General features: G+C 41.3%; 1 protein-coding gene across 10 annotated transcripts in view; it reads right to left on the minus strand.

Moving 5' to 3' along the window:
- The window catches only part of USP40 (ubiquitin specific peptidase 40), a 70,750-nt gene that overhangs the window by 42,414 nt on the left and 9,400 nt on the right, over positions 1-18,936 (minus strand). For 6 of the 10 annotated variants that reach the window (XR_014785762.1, XM_084819951.1, XM_084819961.1 and 3 more), the window contains exons 6-14: positions 14,879-15,025; positions 12,662-12,805; positions 10,090-10,218; positions 8,742-8,843; positions 8,103-8,210; positions 6,457-6,763; positions 5,950-6,031; positions 4,448-4,619; positions 3,706-3,790 (exon numbers count right to left, since the gene is read on the minus strand). Coding sequence is in view for 9 of the 10 variants with exons in the window: in XM_084819951.1 (XP_084676077.1) it covers positions 3,706-3,790; positions 4,448-4,619; positions 5,950-6,031; positions 6,457-6,763; positions 8,103-8,210; positions 8,742-8,843; positions 10,090-10,218; positions 12,662-12,805; positions 14,879-15,025 (1,276 nt within the window). In the remaining variant the exon portion in view is untranslated. The remainder of the gene's footprint in view (positions 1-3,705; positions 3,791-4,447; positions 4,620-5,949; positions 6,032-6,456; positions 6,764-8,102; positions 8,211-8,741; positions 8,844-10,089; positions 10,219-12,661; positions 12,806-14,878; positions 15,026-18,936) is intronic. The other 4 variants (XM_084819987.1, XM_084819977.1, XM_084820003.1 and 1 more) reach the window with 2 other exon arrangements.

Here is an 18,936-nt window from a genome sequence, read left to right on the forward strand (position 1 = left end):
ATAAAAAATTAGAATTCAGTGAGAAGAACTCTAGCCTAATTTTCTCTGTGCTATATAAAACCTTTGGGCAGAATCTAATGGGGCACTTATGCCCCTACTGGTTCCCTTCTACAAGTGGTGGGTTCTGACAATTCTGTAACACAAGCAGGACCCAGCATGTACGCAAGGGAGATTTAGCGCTTCCTAGGGAAAGCCCCAAAACGAGCAGAAGCACTCATTCCTGGAAGGAGGCAGGTTGGCAGAGGTCCCTTATGCTAGTGCTACCGATATGCCTCCTTCCAGAAACGAGCGTTTCCACTCATTACAGGTTGCCCTGGAAGCGCTAAATTGCTATTATGCAAGTGGTGGGGGCTGCTTGCGCAAAGGAATTGGCGGGGCATAAGAGGACCAGTGGGGCCCTAAATGCCCCATTGGATTCTGCACAGGGAAATTTTTCATAAGAAAAGCTCTTAAAGGAGAATTATCCCTCAATGAATTTTCATGGCTCCCTGATTGAGGACACTGATGGATTGGTAGCTGAAAGTTTACAGTGTAATACTTTCTGCTTTAATGGTGAATATTGCAAAGAAACATGTCTTAGCAATGAGAAATCAACATGAGATGAAAGAAGCCATGCAACTTGATTGGTCGTTTAACACCGGTGCTGACTGTTAATTATTGTTACTCTCTGAGGCTTGTTTCTGGTCTCTTCCTGATTATTTTAGCTCCATTTATAAGTAGTATTATAAAATACTCTCATTTGTGATTGAAGCTAACATTTTATACTGAAACGTTTCAAATTCTAAATGCTTGTTTATTAAAAAAATAAAAATTATAAACTGTATGTGCGATTGCTGGTTATTCATTGTGGTCTGGAGTGTAATGTATATCACATCACCTATGTATTATTATTATTATTATTTATTATTTATTAAATTTATTAATCGCCCATCTGACTGGTCACCCAGCCACTCTGGGCGATGTACAACCCACCATAAACAATTTAAAACAATAAAATTTTACCATACATTTTTTTTTAAAAAAATACCTTAACCCACCCCAAATGCCTGCATGAACAACCACGTTTTTAATGCACGACGGAAGCTCATTAAAGAGGGGGCATGACGGAGTTCCCTAGGGAGGGAGTTCCACAGAGTGGGGGCCACCACAGAGAAGGCCCTCTCCCTCGTCCCCACCAGTCTAGCTGTCCTGGCTGATGGGACAGAGAGAAGGCCATCCGAGGCTGATCTTGTTAAGCGGCCTGTCTGGTGTTGCTGGAGGCGCTCCTTAAGATAGGCTGGGCCGGAACCATATAGGGTTTTAAAGGTCAAAACCAACACCTTGAATTTGGCCCGGAAAACAACTGGTAACCAGTGCAACTCCTTCAGCACTGGAGTGATGTGATCTCGCTGGCGGCTGCCTTTAATCAGGCGAGCCGCCACGTTCTGTACCAGCTGCAGTTTCCGAACCGTCTTCAAGGGTAACCCCACGTAGAGCGCATTACAGTAGTCTAAACGAGAGGAGACCAGGGCATGTACTACCGATGGGAGCAGATGGTCGGGAAGGTAGGGGCGCAGCCGCCGTATCAGATGGAGTTGATACAGCGCTGTCCAGCTCACAGCTGACACCTGAGCCTCCATGGACAGCTGGGAGTCCAAAATGACCCCCAGGCTGCGGACCTGGTCTTTCAAGGGTAGCTGTACCCCATTCAACACCAGGTCAACATCCCCCAGCTTCCTCTTGTCTCCCACCAAAAGTACCTCGGTCTTGTCAGGGTTCAGCTTCAGCTTATTCCTCCCCATCCAGCCACTCACGGTCTCCAGACATTTGGACAGGGATTCTACGGCCAACCTTGGTGAAGATTTGAATGAGAGGTAGAGCTGAGTGTCATCCGCATATTGATGACACTGCACCCCAAACCTCCTGATGATAGCCCCCAGTGGCTTCACATAGATGTTAAATAGCATCGGGGAGAGGATGGAACCCTGTGGCACCCCACAAGTAAGTGGCCATGGGTCCGAAACCTCCTCTCCCAGTGCTACCCTCTGGTACCTGCCAGAGAGGAAGGACTGGAACCACCGCAATACAGTGTTTCCAATGCCCAACCCCTCCAGGCGGTCCAGGAGGATACTGTGGTCAACGGTATCAAAAGCCGCTGAGAGGTCGAGGAGAACAAGGAAGGAGCATTCACCCCTATCCAGAGCCCTCCTCATATCATCCACCAAGGCGACCAAGGCCGTTTCTGTCCCATGCCCAGGCCTGAAGCCCGACTGAAATGGGTCTAGATAATCAGTTTCTTCCAAGTGTGCCTTCAACTGCACTGCCACCACCCGCTCAATCACCTTGCCCAAAAATGGCAGATTTGAGACTGGGCGAAAGTTGTTCAGAACTTGAGGATCCAAGGAGGGCTTCTTTAAGAGCGGTCTTATCACTGCCTCCTTGAGGGCTGATGGCATCACTCATCACTCCTCAAGGGAGGCGTTCACCACCGCCTTGATCCCCTCACCCAGTCTCTCTCTGCAGCTCATAATGAGCCAAGATGGGCAAGGATCAAGTAAGCAGGTGGTTGGCCTTACAGATGAAAGCACCTTGTCCACTTCATCAGGAGGAAGAAGCTGGAACCGATCCCACAAAACCGGTTTGCCACAGGCCGCCTCTTGCTCACTAACTGTATCCACAGTGTGCAGAGTAACACACCTAGTCTGATCAATTTTATCTGCAAAGTGCCTTGCCAAAGCCTCACAGGAGGCCTTAGAATGCTCCAGTGGTTCCGGAGCCACAGGACCGACCAGGCTCCGGACCACTTGGAACAGCCTCCTGGGGCAGCACTCTGCAGACGCGATGGAGGCAGCATAATATTCCTTTTTTGCTGCCTTCACCGCCACGTGATAGGCTGAAGATATAGCTCTAGCCCGTGTCTGATCGTCTTTGGAGCGAGACTTCCGCCACCGGCGCTCTAGCCGTCTCACCTCCTGTTTCAGAGCTCGTAACCGCGGATTGAACCATGGTGCAGTCCGAGCCCTGTTCAGGGGGAGAGGGCGTTTCGGAGCCACCTGATCTAATGCCCCAGTGATTGCGGCATTCCAGCCACCCACCAGGGTCTCGACCGAGTATCAGCTTATTCATAAGAAAAATATTCAACAAAGTGATAACCCATCCGCAATCTAGTCCAGGAACACTTATCTTGGGAAGTATCCAATACTGCCCTTGTGCTAGCAAGAATGACCACTAGTGCAACAGGAAGCTAACGCTTAATAGAACTGGAAACTAGTCAGACTATGGCTGCTGGAATGAAACAAGTCATCAGAGTTTGCGGAAGGGTGCACTAGCATGATTGGCAGTGATGGACTACCAGCACTGGATACTGCCCATTATCTCCTGCTGTTCATCTGAATTAGGCCTTGATCACTACGTTAGGCATACATTCACCAGCACATTAGATGATGTAATTATTATTTTAAAAGGTAGAGCTAATAGTGAATATTAGAAAAGCATCAAATAGAAGATTTTAAGTAAAACCTTAAAGTTGCTGAAATTAGTGAAGTTGACTACCACAGCAGTCAAGATTTTCCTTGATGCCTAAAGAGCTTTAAAGAAGGATTACCTGGTCACTTCCACAAAATCCAATAAATCTGTATTTTTCCTTCAAATATTCTGGATTAGATTTATAAGGTGATATTCTATGATACGTATATAATTTTAATCCCTGTTTCAGACATTTCTTACCCTCAAGTACTTGGTATATATGCAGTCCAGCTGGAAGAGATTTTGCAAGGCTGAGAACCAGGTCTTCTTCCCAAAATTCCAACATCTATTTGTGAAAAGTTGAAATATTCAAAAGTGCATATATGACTATTTTAATGGTAATTAAAAGTTACTGACATTCTTTATTTGCATCTAGAAGCTCAATTCTTCTTGTGGAATTTTACCTACCAAAGTATGAAATTCATTGCAGGCACAATGCCTGCAAAGAGAGAAAGAAATCTCTCTATCTAGTTTCTTTTTTTCTTTTTTTTAATGACCTTGTAAGCTAGTTGCTGCAGGACAGGAAGGCCTGGCATGCTATGGTCCATGGGGTCATGAAGAGTCGGACACGACTGAACAACAACAACAACAAAGCTAGTTGCTGAAACAAATTGCCTTGTTTTAAACACATTAACCACAGTTTGTTGGTTCACACAACATGACAAGCTGTGGTTCAGCAAACGCTTCCAAACAGCTTCTCACACCAGAAAGAAGTGGGGAAGTGTGCAAGCCCAAAGTTCATTCATTTCACACTAAACTGTGGTTTAGAATGACGTCCAAATACACCCATGACACTAATCCACTCTACAAGTTTCCAAAGTACTTAACATGAATAACACATATGTAACCAATCTAGTTTGTTGTGCACGGCATGCTAAAACCCCTTTTATTTTGAGAAAAGAACTCCAAGCCCAACAAGTTTGAAAAATATAATAGCCAATACCTGGAATAATGACTGTTGAAGATTTCCCAGCGTTTTTCTCTTATCAATGGTAAGATGCAGAACACTTTCTTTCAAGGAAAGTAACGGATGTAGAGCCCCATTGTAAAATTTATAGTGAGAATATACATGGAGATGCAATTCAATATTATTATCTGCCAAGTCACAATCTGCCCTTTAAAAAGTATAACAGAAAAAATATCTTAAGTATAAAGTCAGAGCACAAGTGAACAAAAATCTTACCTTCTCTTAGTACACATCTTCACAAACTTCCCACAGTAAAAGTGTGTTCTCATTTGTATTTTATTTTAGGAAATGTTATTCAAGCCTTTCATTGTTGACTGATCATGCACACTGTATTTTGCAGGATTTTTATAAGGTTTGTTATAAGGAATTTTATATATTCTTATGTGTATATATTTAGTGCTTATTTTCATACGTGTATACTATTTTGTAATTTGTTTTTTCACATATAAAGTTAGAGAGATCTTGAAACTTACTTCCTCTTACAGGCATAAAGACAGAAAATTCAAAACTCCAGACGCTAGCATGCTGATTGCAAATGAAGGGCAGTATCTACTGCTGTTACAGCACTAGCACTAATGATGTTGCTCCGACACAGGGAAGTGCTGCAACCAATCCAGCCCACAGAGGGTTAAGCACTCTCTGTGGAACCCACCCCCTGCCCTCTCCAAGCCCTGCCCCCTCCAAAGCCAAGCCCCTTGCAGAGAGAGGAATCCCAGTGGAGGGTGAGCAGCACACAGGAGAATCTCTTTCTTATCCCTCTAATTGGAGATAAGCTGGGAATTCCCCCACACCACTTAGGTCCTGCCCCTTTGATGTCATGCAGCCTACCAGCTTCATCCGGAGGTGTAAAGTGATTGCCTTCCCCTGCTCTTGCATAAATCAACCCCAGTGCAATGCTAGGCAAAGGGAAAAAGCAGTGATTTTCAACCTTATTTTGGTGGTGTGGTTTGCCACCGATTTTTAGCTGCAATCACCATTTTTTCCCCTTTGTGTAGCAAGTGCTAATAACATTGTGCTACCACTGGTTTGCGCTAATGCAACATCATTAGTACTAGTGCTGTGACAGCATTGGATGATGTTCAATATCCTCAATCAGTACACATTCAACACTGATCTTCTTAGCTGCATCCTTCGAAGTAGATATGAATGATGAAAGGCAATGTTCTTTCTCGCAGGAAAAATGCTTACCAAAGCATGACCTAGTATTACTGTTAAAGTATCATTTTAATTGAAAGAATTCCTTCAAAAAATTATTAATTTGCATATAAAAGTATGGGAAAGGCCACTGTAAGTGCCAGTGTACATCCTTGGACGGAGAGCCAGTTCTATACTTGGCTTTGCTGCCAACCTGCTATATAACTGCTAGTTATGACATTCTACCCAATACAGAATTTCCAAGTCTGCAAGATGATTGTATGAGCTTTGCATTCTGCTTTACAAAAACTACAGACTACATATTTGAGCTGAACGTAACTAACCTCTTCTTCTGCAGTTTGATGTTAGCAGTGTCCATTTCATTCAAGAGGTGGCTGGGGACCCGGTATCTTGGATTTCCTCGAGCTGTGTTCAGAAGAAGCTGATTAATTGAGCATCAACTGAAAAACAATTATATAAAAATGACTAGGAAGTGTTAGCTCAGGGCTCCTTGTATATCCTTTTGATTTCACTAGGGAAGTCTGGACTCTTCCCTTAGGTAACAGTATATTAAACTATACACTAAAAGAAATGCACTCGGTTTCTGGTAATCGCTGTTCTTTGAAAGAGATCTTAATTATTTCCTTGCTCAGATCAGAATGTCTGCTTTGTTAAGGTGGAAGTCTTCGTAACACTCACTGGGACGTTTTGCTGCTGAAGTCAGCGGACTACGCTGATCTAAGTTATTTCAACAATTGTCTCCTACATTATTTCTTTGTAAGCTTTTTGCAAACAGGTACTTCATGACCAATTAATAAAATAAGAAGCTATACACAGTGTACTTTTCATACCTTCAGAAGGTCGTGTCATTTGGGATTTTCGATAGAACAACATATAGGCACTTTCATTACCGTGAAACTGCTTCTCAATCTCTCTCTCTCTGATCGGCTGAACTTTGGAGTCATTCAAATCAAACCAATGAGATTCAGAAGAATGTTCCTTTAAGCCTGTTGATATTTTTTCCAATGGTATCTTCACATCTTTCTGAACGTGGCTTCGGGATGCTGATCCAAAATAATGCTTATGGCTTTGATCATTCAGCCTAACCTTGCTTTCATCAGAACTGAGAAGAAATGCTTGAGAATGACTCTGCAAATACTAAAGAGCAAAAGGGAAATGGGGTGGATAAACCAAACAGATGTTTTTAAGTCCAATTTAAAATGTGAGACTATTATCCATTCATTATACTCCCTTTTGATATGAAGGGATTTTTTTCTGCATTTGGCTGTGTCACACTAATGATAACCACTAGCATTAGGAGAATGACCTTCCCTCTCCTCCTCCAGTGCATCCGCAAAGAGGAATTCAGAAGGTTCTGCTTCCATTTTGATGAACCACATTTAAGCACTACATCTGAACCCTAAGCTCAGGCTAGTCTTAATGATATGATTTGCTAAAACAAGCCAGCCTCATAAAGCATGGTTTGAAGTTGGCTTGTTTTAGCAAACCGCAGTTAAGGCAATTTGTCCAAGTCTGGATGTAAGGCTAAAATGTGCTAATTCAAAAATGGAACTGAAAGCTTCTAAAATCCTCTTTATGGATATGCTGGAGGAAGGGGGAGTGCATAGACTTAGGCTTCTCCTCAAAACACTAAACCATGGTTTAGTATTAATGCGAATTTGGCCAAATTTGGATAGTTATAACTTAGCTTCCTGTCAGAACTGGGAATCTATGGTTAACAGCCTCAGAACAAAGTAGAATATGAAGCTATAGCATGAAACTAGCTTAATATCCTGGATTGTTCCAAAGTCGTTAACTATAGTTAACCAGTTTGGACATAACAGGAGGATATAGTTAATTGAAGGGTTCCTAGTTTGCTCGCTCCTGGCATGAAGGAAGGAGCAAAGGAACTGTGTGTATGTCAACAAGGTTGGTTCATATCTTGGCTTATTAAGTTGATATGTGATCATCCAAACCAACCCTTTTTCTGTAAACACCCAGCTGTTGCCATTCAAGTATTACCTGAAATAAAAGCTCTTTGTTCCCAAACACCATGCATTCATCATAATTTATTATGTCATCCTCCAACCATTTCCAGGATTTAGGAGGTAATATGGGAAGGTATATAGTATATTACTATATACTTTCATTTAGGTCTTCTAGCATAAAAATATATACTGCTACCAGCTATTAAAAATATTTATGCAATAGAATAGAACTGACAGCACTCGTAATCTATTTACAGATTAGAATTTCTTGTCACTTTCCTTAGGATTTATCTTTTACCATTAATGCCCCAATGATTGGCAAATGTGCAAATAGTAGGATAACCTAGAATAAAAAAGGCTCCTCATGTCAGGAGAAAAGCATTACAAACTCAAGTCATATGGTAGACAGGACAAGACACCCTTTGTATACTGAATTGTATAAAAGATGTTGTATACCTCAAAAGGAGTAAATCAAGTAGAAATAAAAGGGGAGTCGCTTCAGATAATACCTTCCGTATTGGTCCATACAGCTTACGGTATTTCTTGTTCCAGGACACACTTTTTTTCTCCAAAAATTTCTGTGCCAACCGATCCACAGCAATTTCCTCAGATTCTTCCTACAAGATCAGGTAATTACTAACTAAACCGCAGAAAATAAAGCTATCATTATCCAAAAACAGAACAGGCAAATGATTGCCCAGGGGCTCAATCAGGTCCCAAGCATACACTTCCCTTCATTATGCACATCAGCCACTCATTCTAAGACACACACAGCTCTTGAACCCTCTCCTCCCCAGTGTGAACAGCAAAAGTGGCTTTGACAGAGTTACCTCTTTATGCCCCTCAGTTCTGTCTCTTAATTCATGTATGAGAGTCAGCAGTAGATGGGCATATATGGAAAACTGTCAAAGACAGAAATCTTTGGTTTTGCTAATTTTTCTAATGAAGAAAATTATTGCAATAAATCTTCATAAAGACCCAGTGAATCTTGCTTGACATTTAACATTTAAAAACAAAAATCTGAAATGTTCCATTGCAGAGCTGCATTGAGATGTGGTTTCAATTTTGCACTTAAAATTGTAGTGCTGAAATATATAACAGTTAAAAATATTATGAAACAGCATTAGATATATTCTGACATACTCTACCTCTGATAAGATGTTCTTCAGTATTGTTAAAGGATTTTCCTTCTCTTTGGCATTCTCAGTATCTTTCAAATTCTTTTCTTCTTCATTCAGGTTGTCTTCCTCCTCCAAGAAAACAAAAACACCACCTTATTTAAAAGCTACAAAGACAGAACTGTACATTCTATTATGTTAAACCAGGGATAGGCAATTTGTGGCCCTCCAGATGTTTTGGCCTACAGCTCCCATCATTCAACGCCTTTGGCTATGCTGGCTAGGGCTGTTGGGAGTTGAAGGCCAAAGTATCTGGAGGGCTACATGTCACCTACCCCGTGCTACAGGATGATTAGCATTTTTTACATGTTTGCCTGTCTGCCTTCCAATAAAGAAAAAGGTATTCCTACAACATAGGATATGCACAGGACATAGGATATTTTGGACTTCAACTCACATCAGCCCCAGTCAGCATGGCCAATGGGCAAGAATGTTGGGGGTTAAAGTCTAAAACCAGGTTGGGGAAGGCTGCATTATGGGCTACATTCAATGTCATGTGAATGAATTTCTACTTCTCTCCTTCCCCCTGTCCTCCCCACAGATCTGGGGGCATTCAGGGAGCTATAGAGGGAAGGGGAATCAGTTCTACCTGCAATGTTTATTCTGCTGACAGAAGGACACCACTAGAAACAATGGATATGTTCACAAATTTTATTATGTATTTTCTATTGGTTATTAATTTATACCAATCCCAACTTTTACCATTCCCCTCCCTCTGCCATTTTATCACTCAGCTCTACTATGTAATGTATATCAGATGGCAGGATGCAGAAATGATGCTTTGGTGCTGAGGTTGTGTAAAACCTGTTGCACAGCTTCAGTATCCTATCAAAGGGCTCTGCTTGAAGTCATCTTTGCCTATCTAAATAATTTCATATGAGATAGATGCCTTATGTGGGAAGTAAATAATCAAATCAAAATATATGTCAAAGAACAAATCCTGACTCCAATTTGGAGACAAACTGGAAATTTGTTTGGATTAATCTCTTCATATGAACTGAGTACCTGAGAAATATGGCAAAGGGGAAACTCATATAGATACCATGACAGGAACTACATCCAACAGTCTTTCTGCATAGTTGTCTTCTCAATGATATTAAAGCTATGAAAGTATAATGGGATAACCTCATATATGCTGCCCTAAGCCCCTTCAGGGAAATGTGTGTGTGTGTGTGTGTGTGTGTGTGTGTGTGTGTACCCATACATACCCACACACACGAGATAAACAGATGCTTCACTCCCCTGTGTGTGTCCATTTTTTTGCAAACTATACTCATAAAGCAGAAATAAGAATCAGATGGAAATTAACTACACTTACTAGCACCTGCCAGTTTCCCAGTTCATCAATATCTCTGATATAAACATGATAATGTCCTCCATAGCAGCCGCCTTTGTGTATTATAACAGAAAAGAGCTCATACATATATTCCAAATCATCCAACTGAGTCTAAAAAGAACAATAAAAATGTACACACAGTCAAAGTCAACACAACTGAGGAAAACACATACCAGGACTGAGAAAGAAAAAAAGAATACATTGAACTAAAAGTGGCCAAGTACTGGCCATCACATGGATATTCCCAGGTTAGGGTAACACCTGACTGCACCCAGGCTATCTTTGAGAACTTGAGGCATGTTTTTCTAGACAAAAGCCAATTAAATAAGAAATATAAGAAACCAATCAACTAAGAAACCAGAGAACTATGTGCAACCATAGGACCTTTGCAGCTCTAAAAGGTTTGGGGCCAGGTTACCTGAAGGACTGCCTTCACCCACACAAACCTGCCTATACACTGAGTTCAGCTTTGGAGGCCCTGCTCACAGGCCCACTATGGAAACTATTAGATCCTTAGGCATGGGAGATGCCCATGTTTGTGGAACTCCTCCCATGTGTTATGCAAATTGCCCCTTCAATACAGTTGTTAAACAGGCCTTAAATAACCACTTATTTCAGCTTGCATTTTCTTAAAAGATTTATCATGTTGCTGCTTGAAATGGTTTTAAATTGCTTTTAGCTCAATCATAAAGGTGTACTGTTGGTACAACACCTGTATATTGTTTTAGACTGCTGCTTTTTAATGGTTGTTTTAAAGTGATTATTTTCTTTAAACGCGAGTTTGTATTTAGGCTAGCTATGTACACTGTGCTCGCTAAAACAGAAAAAAAACACCCCTATTTAGAACAATAATAAGCAAGAGAAATGAAAGAGGCGGTAATTAGATCACTCCTGAAAACGCCTAAACTGGACCCAGAGGATGTTAATAATTATAGGCCAGTGGCCAACATCCCCTTCCTGGGCAAGGTGCTTGAGTGGGTGGTTGTAGGACAGCTCCAGGCACTGTTGAATGAAACCGATTATCTAGATCCATTTCAATCGGGCTTCAGGCCTGGTTTTGGAACAGAAACTGCCTTGGTCGCCCTGTGGGATGACCTCTGCCGGGAGAGGGACAGGGGGAGAGCGACCCTGTTGATTCTTCTGGACCTCTCAGCGGCTTTCGATACCATCGACCATGGTATCCTTCTGGATAGGTTGTCTGGGTTGGGAGTTGGAGGCACTGCACTACAGTGGTTCCGCTCCTACTTGGATGGCTGATTCCAGAAGGTAGTGCTGGGGGATTATTGCTCTGTGCCATGGCAATTGTGCCATGAGGTTCCACAGGGCTCTATTTTATCCCCTATGTTGTTTAACATCTACATGAAACTGCTGGGAGAGGTTATCCGGAGGTGTGGGCTGAGGTGCCATCAATATGCGGATGACACCCAGCTCTACCTCTCTTTCTCATCAAGGTGAGGCAGTGGCTGTTCTGAATCAGTGCCTGGGCACGGTAATGGACTGGATGAGGGCCAATGAACTGAAACTCAATCCAGACAAGACAGAGGTACTGTTAGTGGGTGTTTCGTCTGCCCGGCTAGGTGATATTCAACCTGCTCTGGAGGGGGTTGCACTCCCCCTAAAGGAGATCTTCAGCTATTGGGCGGTATAGAAATGAATGAATAAATAAATAAATAAATAAATGAAGGATTGTAACTAAAATTAGAACAAAAACTTACAGAACAATCCTATACTTGAGTTCATGCAGTTGAGGGTTTGGTGAAAGCCCTGCCATGTCAATGGAATGCCAGATATGCCACAACCATTTAAAATATATATTATTTCATTTATTAAATTATAGCATGCCTTTCCACTTATCCCTTCCTTTCCCAGGCTTTGGTTTAGGATATGGTGGCCTTTCTACCAGTGTAGCAATGGCATAGCTCTACCCCCTACATAACTATTGCTCGGTCAGGATTTTGAAAAACACTTTGAAACTATCACAAAAAAGAGAGGCTTTTAGTAATTAATTTGTAATTGATTAAAATGGTGCTGTGATTAAAAAGGCAGCAATCTTTATTAAAAAACAGCAGCAGTGCTCCTTGGTTCAGTGTGTCGTTCTTGGTTCAGAAATACTGTAAGAAAATTTAATCAGATTCCAACCCCACAAAAAAATTGAGCACAATTTGGCTTATGATAACTAGATGCAAGCCTCACTGATTTCAGAATAATTTATTTCCAATTATATATGTTTACATATATGTATATATGCTTAACATCAGGATGAAATATATGAACTGGAAAAAAGCTCTCTTAAACTATTTGGGCATAGTGCTCTAAGGGACATTGTTGTAAAGTCTGTACCTATTTTAACCTTTGCACTAAAACTGGATATGGGCCCCTAAATCAGTCCAGGACATAGGATTTAGTGATGATTGTACTAGCAAACATAAGAATAGGTTGTGCAATTGCCCAGAAATTATCCAGCACAAACATTGATAATACAATGCAATGCAATTTGGAGATAGTTGTATGAACGAGCATGAAAAGTTCAGACACCAAAAAAAAAAAGTTCAACCTGCTCACAAAAAGGCTGGAGGTTTATCCTGATTGGGAACGTATAGCAGCTTGTCTCCTTGTATCTTTCACACTTCTCAAAATTGAAGTTAAATCTCAAGAGGGAGACCGTGAGAAATGGAGGCAACTTGCGTAGTTTTGCAGACTGTAAAATGATCAAAATGTTTTTAAGAAGGTGTTCATATTTTAAAGACACAGTAATATATGTATTTTTTTTGCTACCCGATTTGGCTTCAAATTGACTTTTGTTACCTAGAATGGCATGAAAAATGATCTCCTGCTTTGTTAATATAAAGACTGCTTAATTTCTCTATGTGATCCACCAGAAAATGGAGCCCGTGTGCTTTGATCAGAATAGAAAACCCTTCTGAGAGTAGCTGGACTTTAGGGACAGAATCCAACAGGTCTCTTACGCCTCTGCCAATTCTCTTGCACCCCACTAATTCTGTTGTGCAAGCGGTGAGTCCCACTGATTCCTTTGTGTGAGTAGGACCCACCATTTGCGCAACAGTGCTTTAGCACTTCCTGGAAGAAACCCTGAAATAAGCAGAAATGCTAGTTTCTCGATTGGAACAGGTCAACAGAGCTCCCTTATGCGAGCTCTGCTGACCTGCCCCATTCCAGAAATTAGCATTTTTGCTCATTTAGAGTTGCCCTGGAAGCACTAAAACTGTCTTCCGCAAGCGGTGGGTCCCACTAGTGGACAGGAAATGGCAGGGCATAAAGGAATCAACAGAGGAATAACTGCCCTGTTGGAGTCTGCCATAGATTCTTCCAAATGGAGGATACAATATTTCCCTCCACCCCGATCCTTCGTCACACCGTAACCAGGGGCAGCAGGTTGAGCCTAATTTGAATATCTGTAGATGTCTCCTCCCACACTATACCTTGCAACTAATCTGAACTTGCAGAAAATGTGACTTCAACATCTAGTGACTTTTTTTCTCTCCTTGTCCCACCTGCCTTTTATAACATCTTGCCTGATGAAGATTGGGGATTCCAATCTTTTGGTCGGCCAAATACAGGTATTTCAGCAACATAGATTTTGCAAGTAATATATTTGTTTTTCTGCTATTTATTTTGTATTTTATTGCTGTTTTATATTTGCATTTTAATGCTGTTAGCCAGCTCCAAAACCATTTGGTGGAAAGGTAGGATACTAGGAATAAGACAGAATGCACAGCAAAAATAGCAAAAGAGAAATCAGCCTAACATGCATTTTGCAACACACAAGTAGAAATAAACAAGCAAACTCTATAAACCAAAACTAACAGATTTTGTTTCCAATCATCAAAAATACTTTGTAAGAGAACATCTTTAGAATGTACTGGATATATCAAGTTAAAATCAAACCATATTTTTACAACCAGGTAAAGCCTCATTGAAAATAATAGTTTAAAGCAGGCCAAAACAGCCTGTACTGTGTTACTAAACAAAGTCTGCAGGAAGGTTAAAGTTCACTTGTAATTTACCTCATGCAGCTCCTTTAAGGATCTGCAAACATCAAGAGGACTTTCACAAGTGCACTACAGTACTTGCTCCTCCCATGATCTATATGCAGGCTGGGAGAAAGCTGTATGGCTCAGAACATAGTTATAAGGCACTGCTAAGGGCACAGAAGTACTTCTCCACAGGAGAAGGAAGTCACTTACCTGAAGGCAGTGAGAACGTTTTAGGGAAATAAAGTTTTGGAGCACAGGCTACACAAATAAAAAGAAAGCAGTAACATCTGCCCTTGATTTACAGAAGGGTGGGAAAGCCCAGGCAAAACAACTGGCTGTGTTGCCATTTTTAGGATTAAGTACATATACTCCACACCCTCCAACGAAGAGAGATAAATAATTAATGCTACCCTCAGATGCAGAAGGTTAGATTTTTTTCTTTTTCTTAGAAGAACAGAGTCGCACACAGCAATTAAGAAAAAATAATCTTACACTGATGAGAGGAAAGACCTTAGATTACATATCACAATAGTTTCCATAAAAGAAATAGCATCCCACTACTGAGTTTCGATATTATAGCTTGTTGCCTCACGGACATTTTTTCCACTATAGCAAGGAAGAGTTTCAATCATCTAGTGTGCAACAACCTGATGCTGTAACACAATGAACCGATTCCACACTTAAATGAATTTTGCACAGAACAAACCTAAATGGCCTTATTTTAAGATGCTGTACTATAAAGTACACTTGTGGAGATGATACATGAAAAATAGTACCTTTGTGGCTTCAACCAATTTATCGCATGCTCCACATCGATACAGGTTCTCTCTCTCAAAATGTTCTTCTTCCACATACATATTCCACAAGGCTTCCTCCAAGCCAGATACATCCTTGACAGCAACTGTTAGGTCCAAGAAATCTTCCTACAAAGTGGCAGGGGAGGGGAGAGAGACCTCATTTAAAATATTCCCCCCCCATCTTTTATTGTGAATGTTTACAAAACAAAACAAACTGAAAAAATAGCAAAACCTAAAAAAAAGAACAAAATAAAAATAAAAATACCACAACATGTTCAAAAATCCTCAGTTTCAAATATTACAATATTTGAGAAAGAAAACAAAAGGAAAAAAATAGGTTACACATACACATCAGTAAAAGCAGACCAAATATCCACACAGAAGTCCATCTGCAAGTTACGCCTATATACCACTCTTTCAAATGTTGCAAGTGTTGTTTAGTCTTCAGTCCATTGCATTATAGGTGGTGCACTTTTATCCTTCTAATATTGTAGTATCAGTCTTTTAGCAAACAAAAGGGCGCGAAAAATCCATTTACGCTGACCATGTGTTACATTCCAAGAAGCAGGTAAATAATTTAAAAGAACATTTACATCAGTAAATATTAAAGAGCTTTCCAATACAAAATTTATCCATACAATAACTTCCTCCCAAAAAGAGGCAACCATTGAGCATTCCCAAAACATATGAATAAGAGAAGCATTGACTGCATTACGCTGCCAATAATTAGCCATATTTGAAAAGCCTTTACTAAAAACACGTTGTGGTGCTTTTTTTCCTCTCCTTCTTTTGCTTTCCTCCCCCCCCCCCCCAGAATACTGTAATGTTGTGAACTGAAGATTTTGACTATGTTGTTGGTATTGTTTATTTCACTTATAAAAAATAAAATAAATATAGATTCAAAAAAGGAAGAACAACAAAAACTCATCATCAACCCCCACTAACTGATCTAGAGTAAAGATCATTTTATCTGTCCAGGTCCGCCATAAAAACATTTTCTTGCCAATTCTTAAATCTGGATTTCCCCATAAAGTCAATTTAGCATGGGAAAATGGATCAAACTGTAACTGATGTGACATTATCCGCCAAATTTCCAGAACTGTCACAGGTGAACTCAGTGGCACGGAGCACTTTTTATCAGCTTAGGCTAGTATACCAACTACGCCCTTATCTGGACAGAGATAGCCTAGCTACAGTTATCCATGCTCTGATAACTTCTCGTCTGGATTACTGCAATGCGTTATACGTGGGGCTGCCTTTGAAAACGGTCCGGAAACTTCAGCTGGTCCAAAATAGGGCACCAAGAATGTTAACAGGGACTGGCCTGCGAGCTCATATTACGCCAGTACTTTTTCAGCTGCATTGGCTACCAGTCCATTTCCAGGCCCGATTCAAAGTGCTGGTATTAACATTTAAAGCCCTTAACAGCTTGGGGCCAGGTTATCTGAAGGATCGCCTCCTCCCATATGTGCCTGCCCAGACCTTAAGATCATCGTCACCAGCCCTTCTCCGTGAGCCCCTGACAAAGGAAGTGAGGCGGGTGGCTACTAGGAGGAGGGCTTTTTCTGCTGTGGCACCCCGGCTCTGGAATGAGCTCCCTAGTGAGGTTCGCCTGGCACCTACATTGTATTCTTTTCGGCGCCATGTGAAGACCTTTTTATTTTCCCAGGCATTTTAGCATTTTAGCTTTCTAAACTTTTAGCTCTGCTGTTTTAAATTTGTATTTTAAACTCCTGCACTGCTGCTAAGTTTTATTGTGGTTGTATTGTTATATTGTGGTTTTAATGTTCTATATATTTTAAATTGTTTTATTGTGTGCTGTTTGGCTTTAATTTTTGTGAACCACCCAGAGAGCCTCGGCTATTGGGTGGTATAGAAATGAAATGAAATGAATAAATAAATAAATAACTGCCAAAATTATGGGAGGAGCTCTGTCTACCTTAATATGCCGAGAACCTAACACCATCCATTTAAAGAGAGGCTCCAGACAAGAAGATTCCAATACTGACCAAGGCAGAAAATCTAATTTGAGTGGAAAAGACCAAAATTTAGTAGAGGTCAGCAAATAGGCCCGATGGTACATAGCTATATCCGGAAAACCAAACCCACCTTCATTAATTGGAAGTTGCACCCTTTTTAAAGATATTCTTGGTGGAAAGGAACCCCAAAAGAATTTACGGAACAAAGCATTGAGTTCTTGGAAGTATTTGCCAGGTGTAAGTATAGGGATCCCACATATAACATAAATAATTCGAGGTATGGTATTCATCTTAAGTGTATTCACCTTACCCCATACACTCAACTTTAAAGATGCCCATCTATCTATACCTTGTGAAATATCATTAATCAACTTGTTTAAATTTAAACTAATCATTTGAGATATCTCTCTAAGATTAATTACTCCCAAGTAAGTAATGAACTTTGGGCACCGTCGAAATTGCCAACTGGCTAATACTCTATAGCCACGGTCCCCAACCTTTTTGGCGCCAGGGACTGGTCCAATTTTTCACGACCGGGGGGGGGGTCCCGCTGGCGGCCGGAAGTCCACTAGCGGCCGCAGTCGGCCAGCAGCTCCGCGGACTTGCCGCGGAGCAGAGCTGGCCAGGCCGGTGAGGATTCCAGGGGGGAGGGAGGGACGGATCACCTCCCCCCCACGGACCCCCCGCGGACCCAAGGTGAGGGGGTTTCGCACACCCCTGTGGCCCGGTTGCTGACAGGCCACGGACCGGGACCGGTCCGTGGCCCAGGGTTGGGGACCCCTGCACTGTAGTATATCCTATCTCCAATCAGCATTATTTCCAACTTTGATCAATTGATTGAATAGCCGGATTCACTTAAAATATATTTTGAAGAAATATTATATGCAGACATATGGCTCATAAAAACAATGTCAATATTAAGATGTTATCAGCCAGAGCCTATGCAGTGCCAAGAGACTTTGGTCCAGGTGCATAAACCTGAGTCTCTCATAGGAAGAGGCCTCAATGCAATACTTGATCTCAGATGCTAGAACTGGGGTCAGAGGTGGAAGTGGTAAACAGCTACTTTAAAAACAAAACAAGCCTTCTCCTTAAAGTGTTTTAAATATTTGTTTTAGAATGTTTTATTATAAAACAACAGCACATTACAGTAGCTATTAAGATTCCCACACAGTTGTGCAGACACTATGCTCAAGTACTGACAACTCTAACATTTATTTTATGTTACATTTATGTCCTGCCAAGCGGCCTTAAGATTGTCAACTGCAGCTGAATTAATTAAGAATGCAATCCTGTGGATTGTGCTCCTGATAGACAGAGGGCGTCACCCATCCTATGTCATACCAGCAAGTCAGGCAGGGAGAGAGGAGGACAGAGGCGAGTTTGCCTCCATTTCTCCATTCAAAACACAAAAAAGCAGCTAGCCAGGCCTCTGAGCCCATCTAGCTGACTTACCTTCCGGTAATATGATACTGCAATTCTTGGTCTCTCCTCTTCCCACCCAGCAGCACGCCCCTTTTTCTCCCTCTCCAACTTCTCTTATGACCTTGTAAGAGAAGCTTTCCACCAGACCTGGGAGGGGGTGGGGAAGGGAAGATCCACAGGCGAATCTCCTTCTCTATGCTCGTGGCTCTGGCTACAGGCATAGAGGAGGAGATATCCAGGACCTTAGGGCACCCCAGACACTGTCTAGGGGCCATAGGATCACTCTCTAATTTGCTGAAAAACATTTAAACAAATGTAGCTGCTATTTTGGAATTAGGACAAACCATTTCCAGAGACTTAATTCTAATTAAATGTTAAAATAAGATGTGAAAGAGTCACTGCATTTTTCTGAGCACATAAAAACAGTCTGCGGGCATCCAGAAATTTAAGAATACAAAATAGCTTTATGCCTACACTAACCTGCTCTTCAGCCCACTAAAGTGACAATCGGAAGGCTGAAAAGAAGGCTGACTTATAGTGCAGTCTCAAAGATTCAGTCATCTTTGTGAACAGCAAATTCACAATGCTTTCTCTTATCGACTACATCAGGCAGTTCCCATTTCATCAACTATA

The sequence above is a fragment of the Heloderma suspectum genome, chromosome 1 (assembly GCF_057233095.1).
Source record: "Heloderma suspectum isolate Gila_16-S chromosome 1, 16-S_ref, whole genome shotgun sequence".
Classification (NCBI taxonomy): Eukaryota; Metazoa; Chordata; class Lepidosauria; order Squamata; family Helodermatidae; genus Heloderma; species Heloderma suspectum.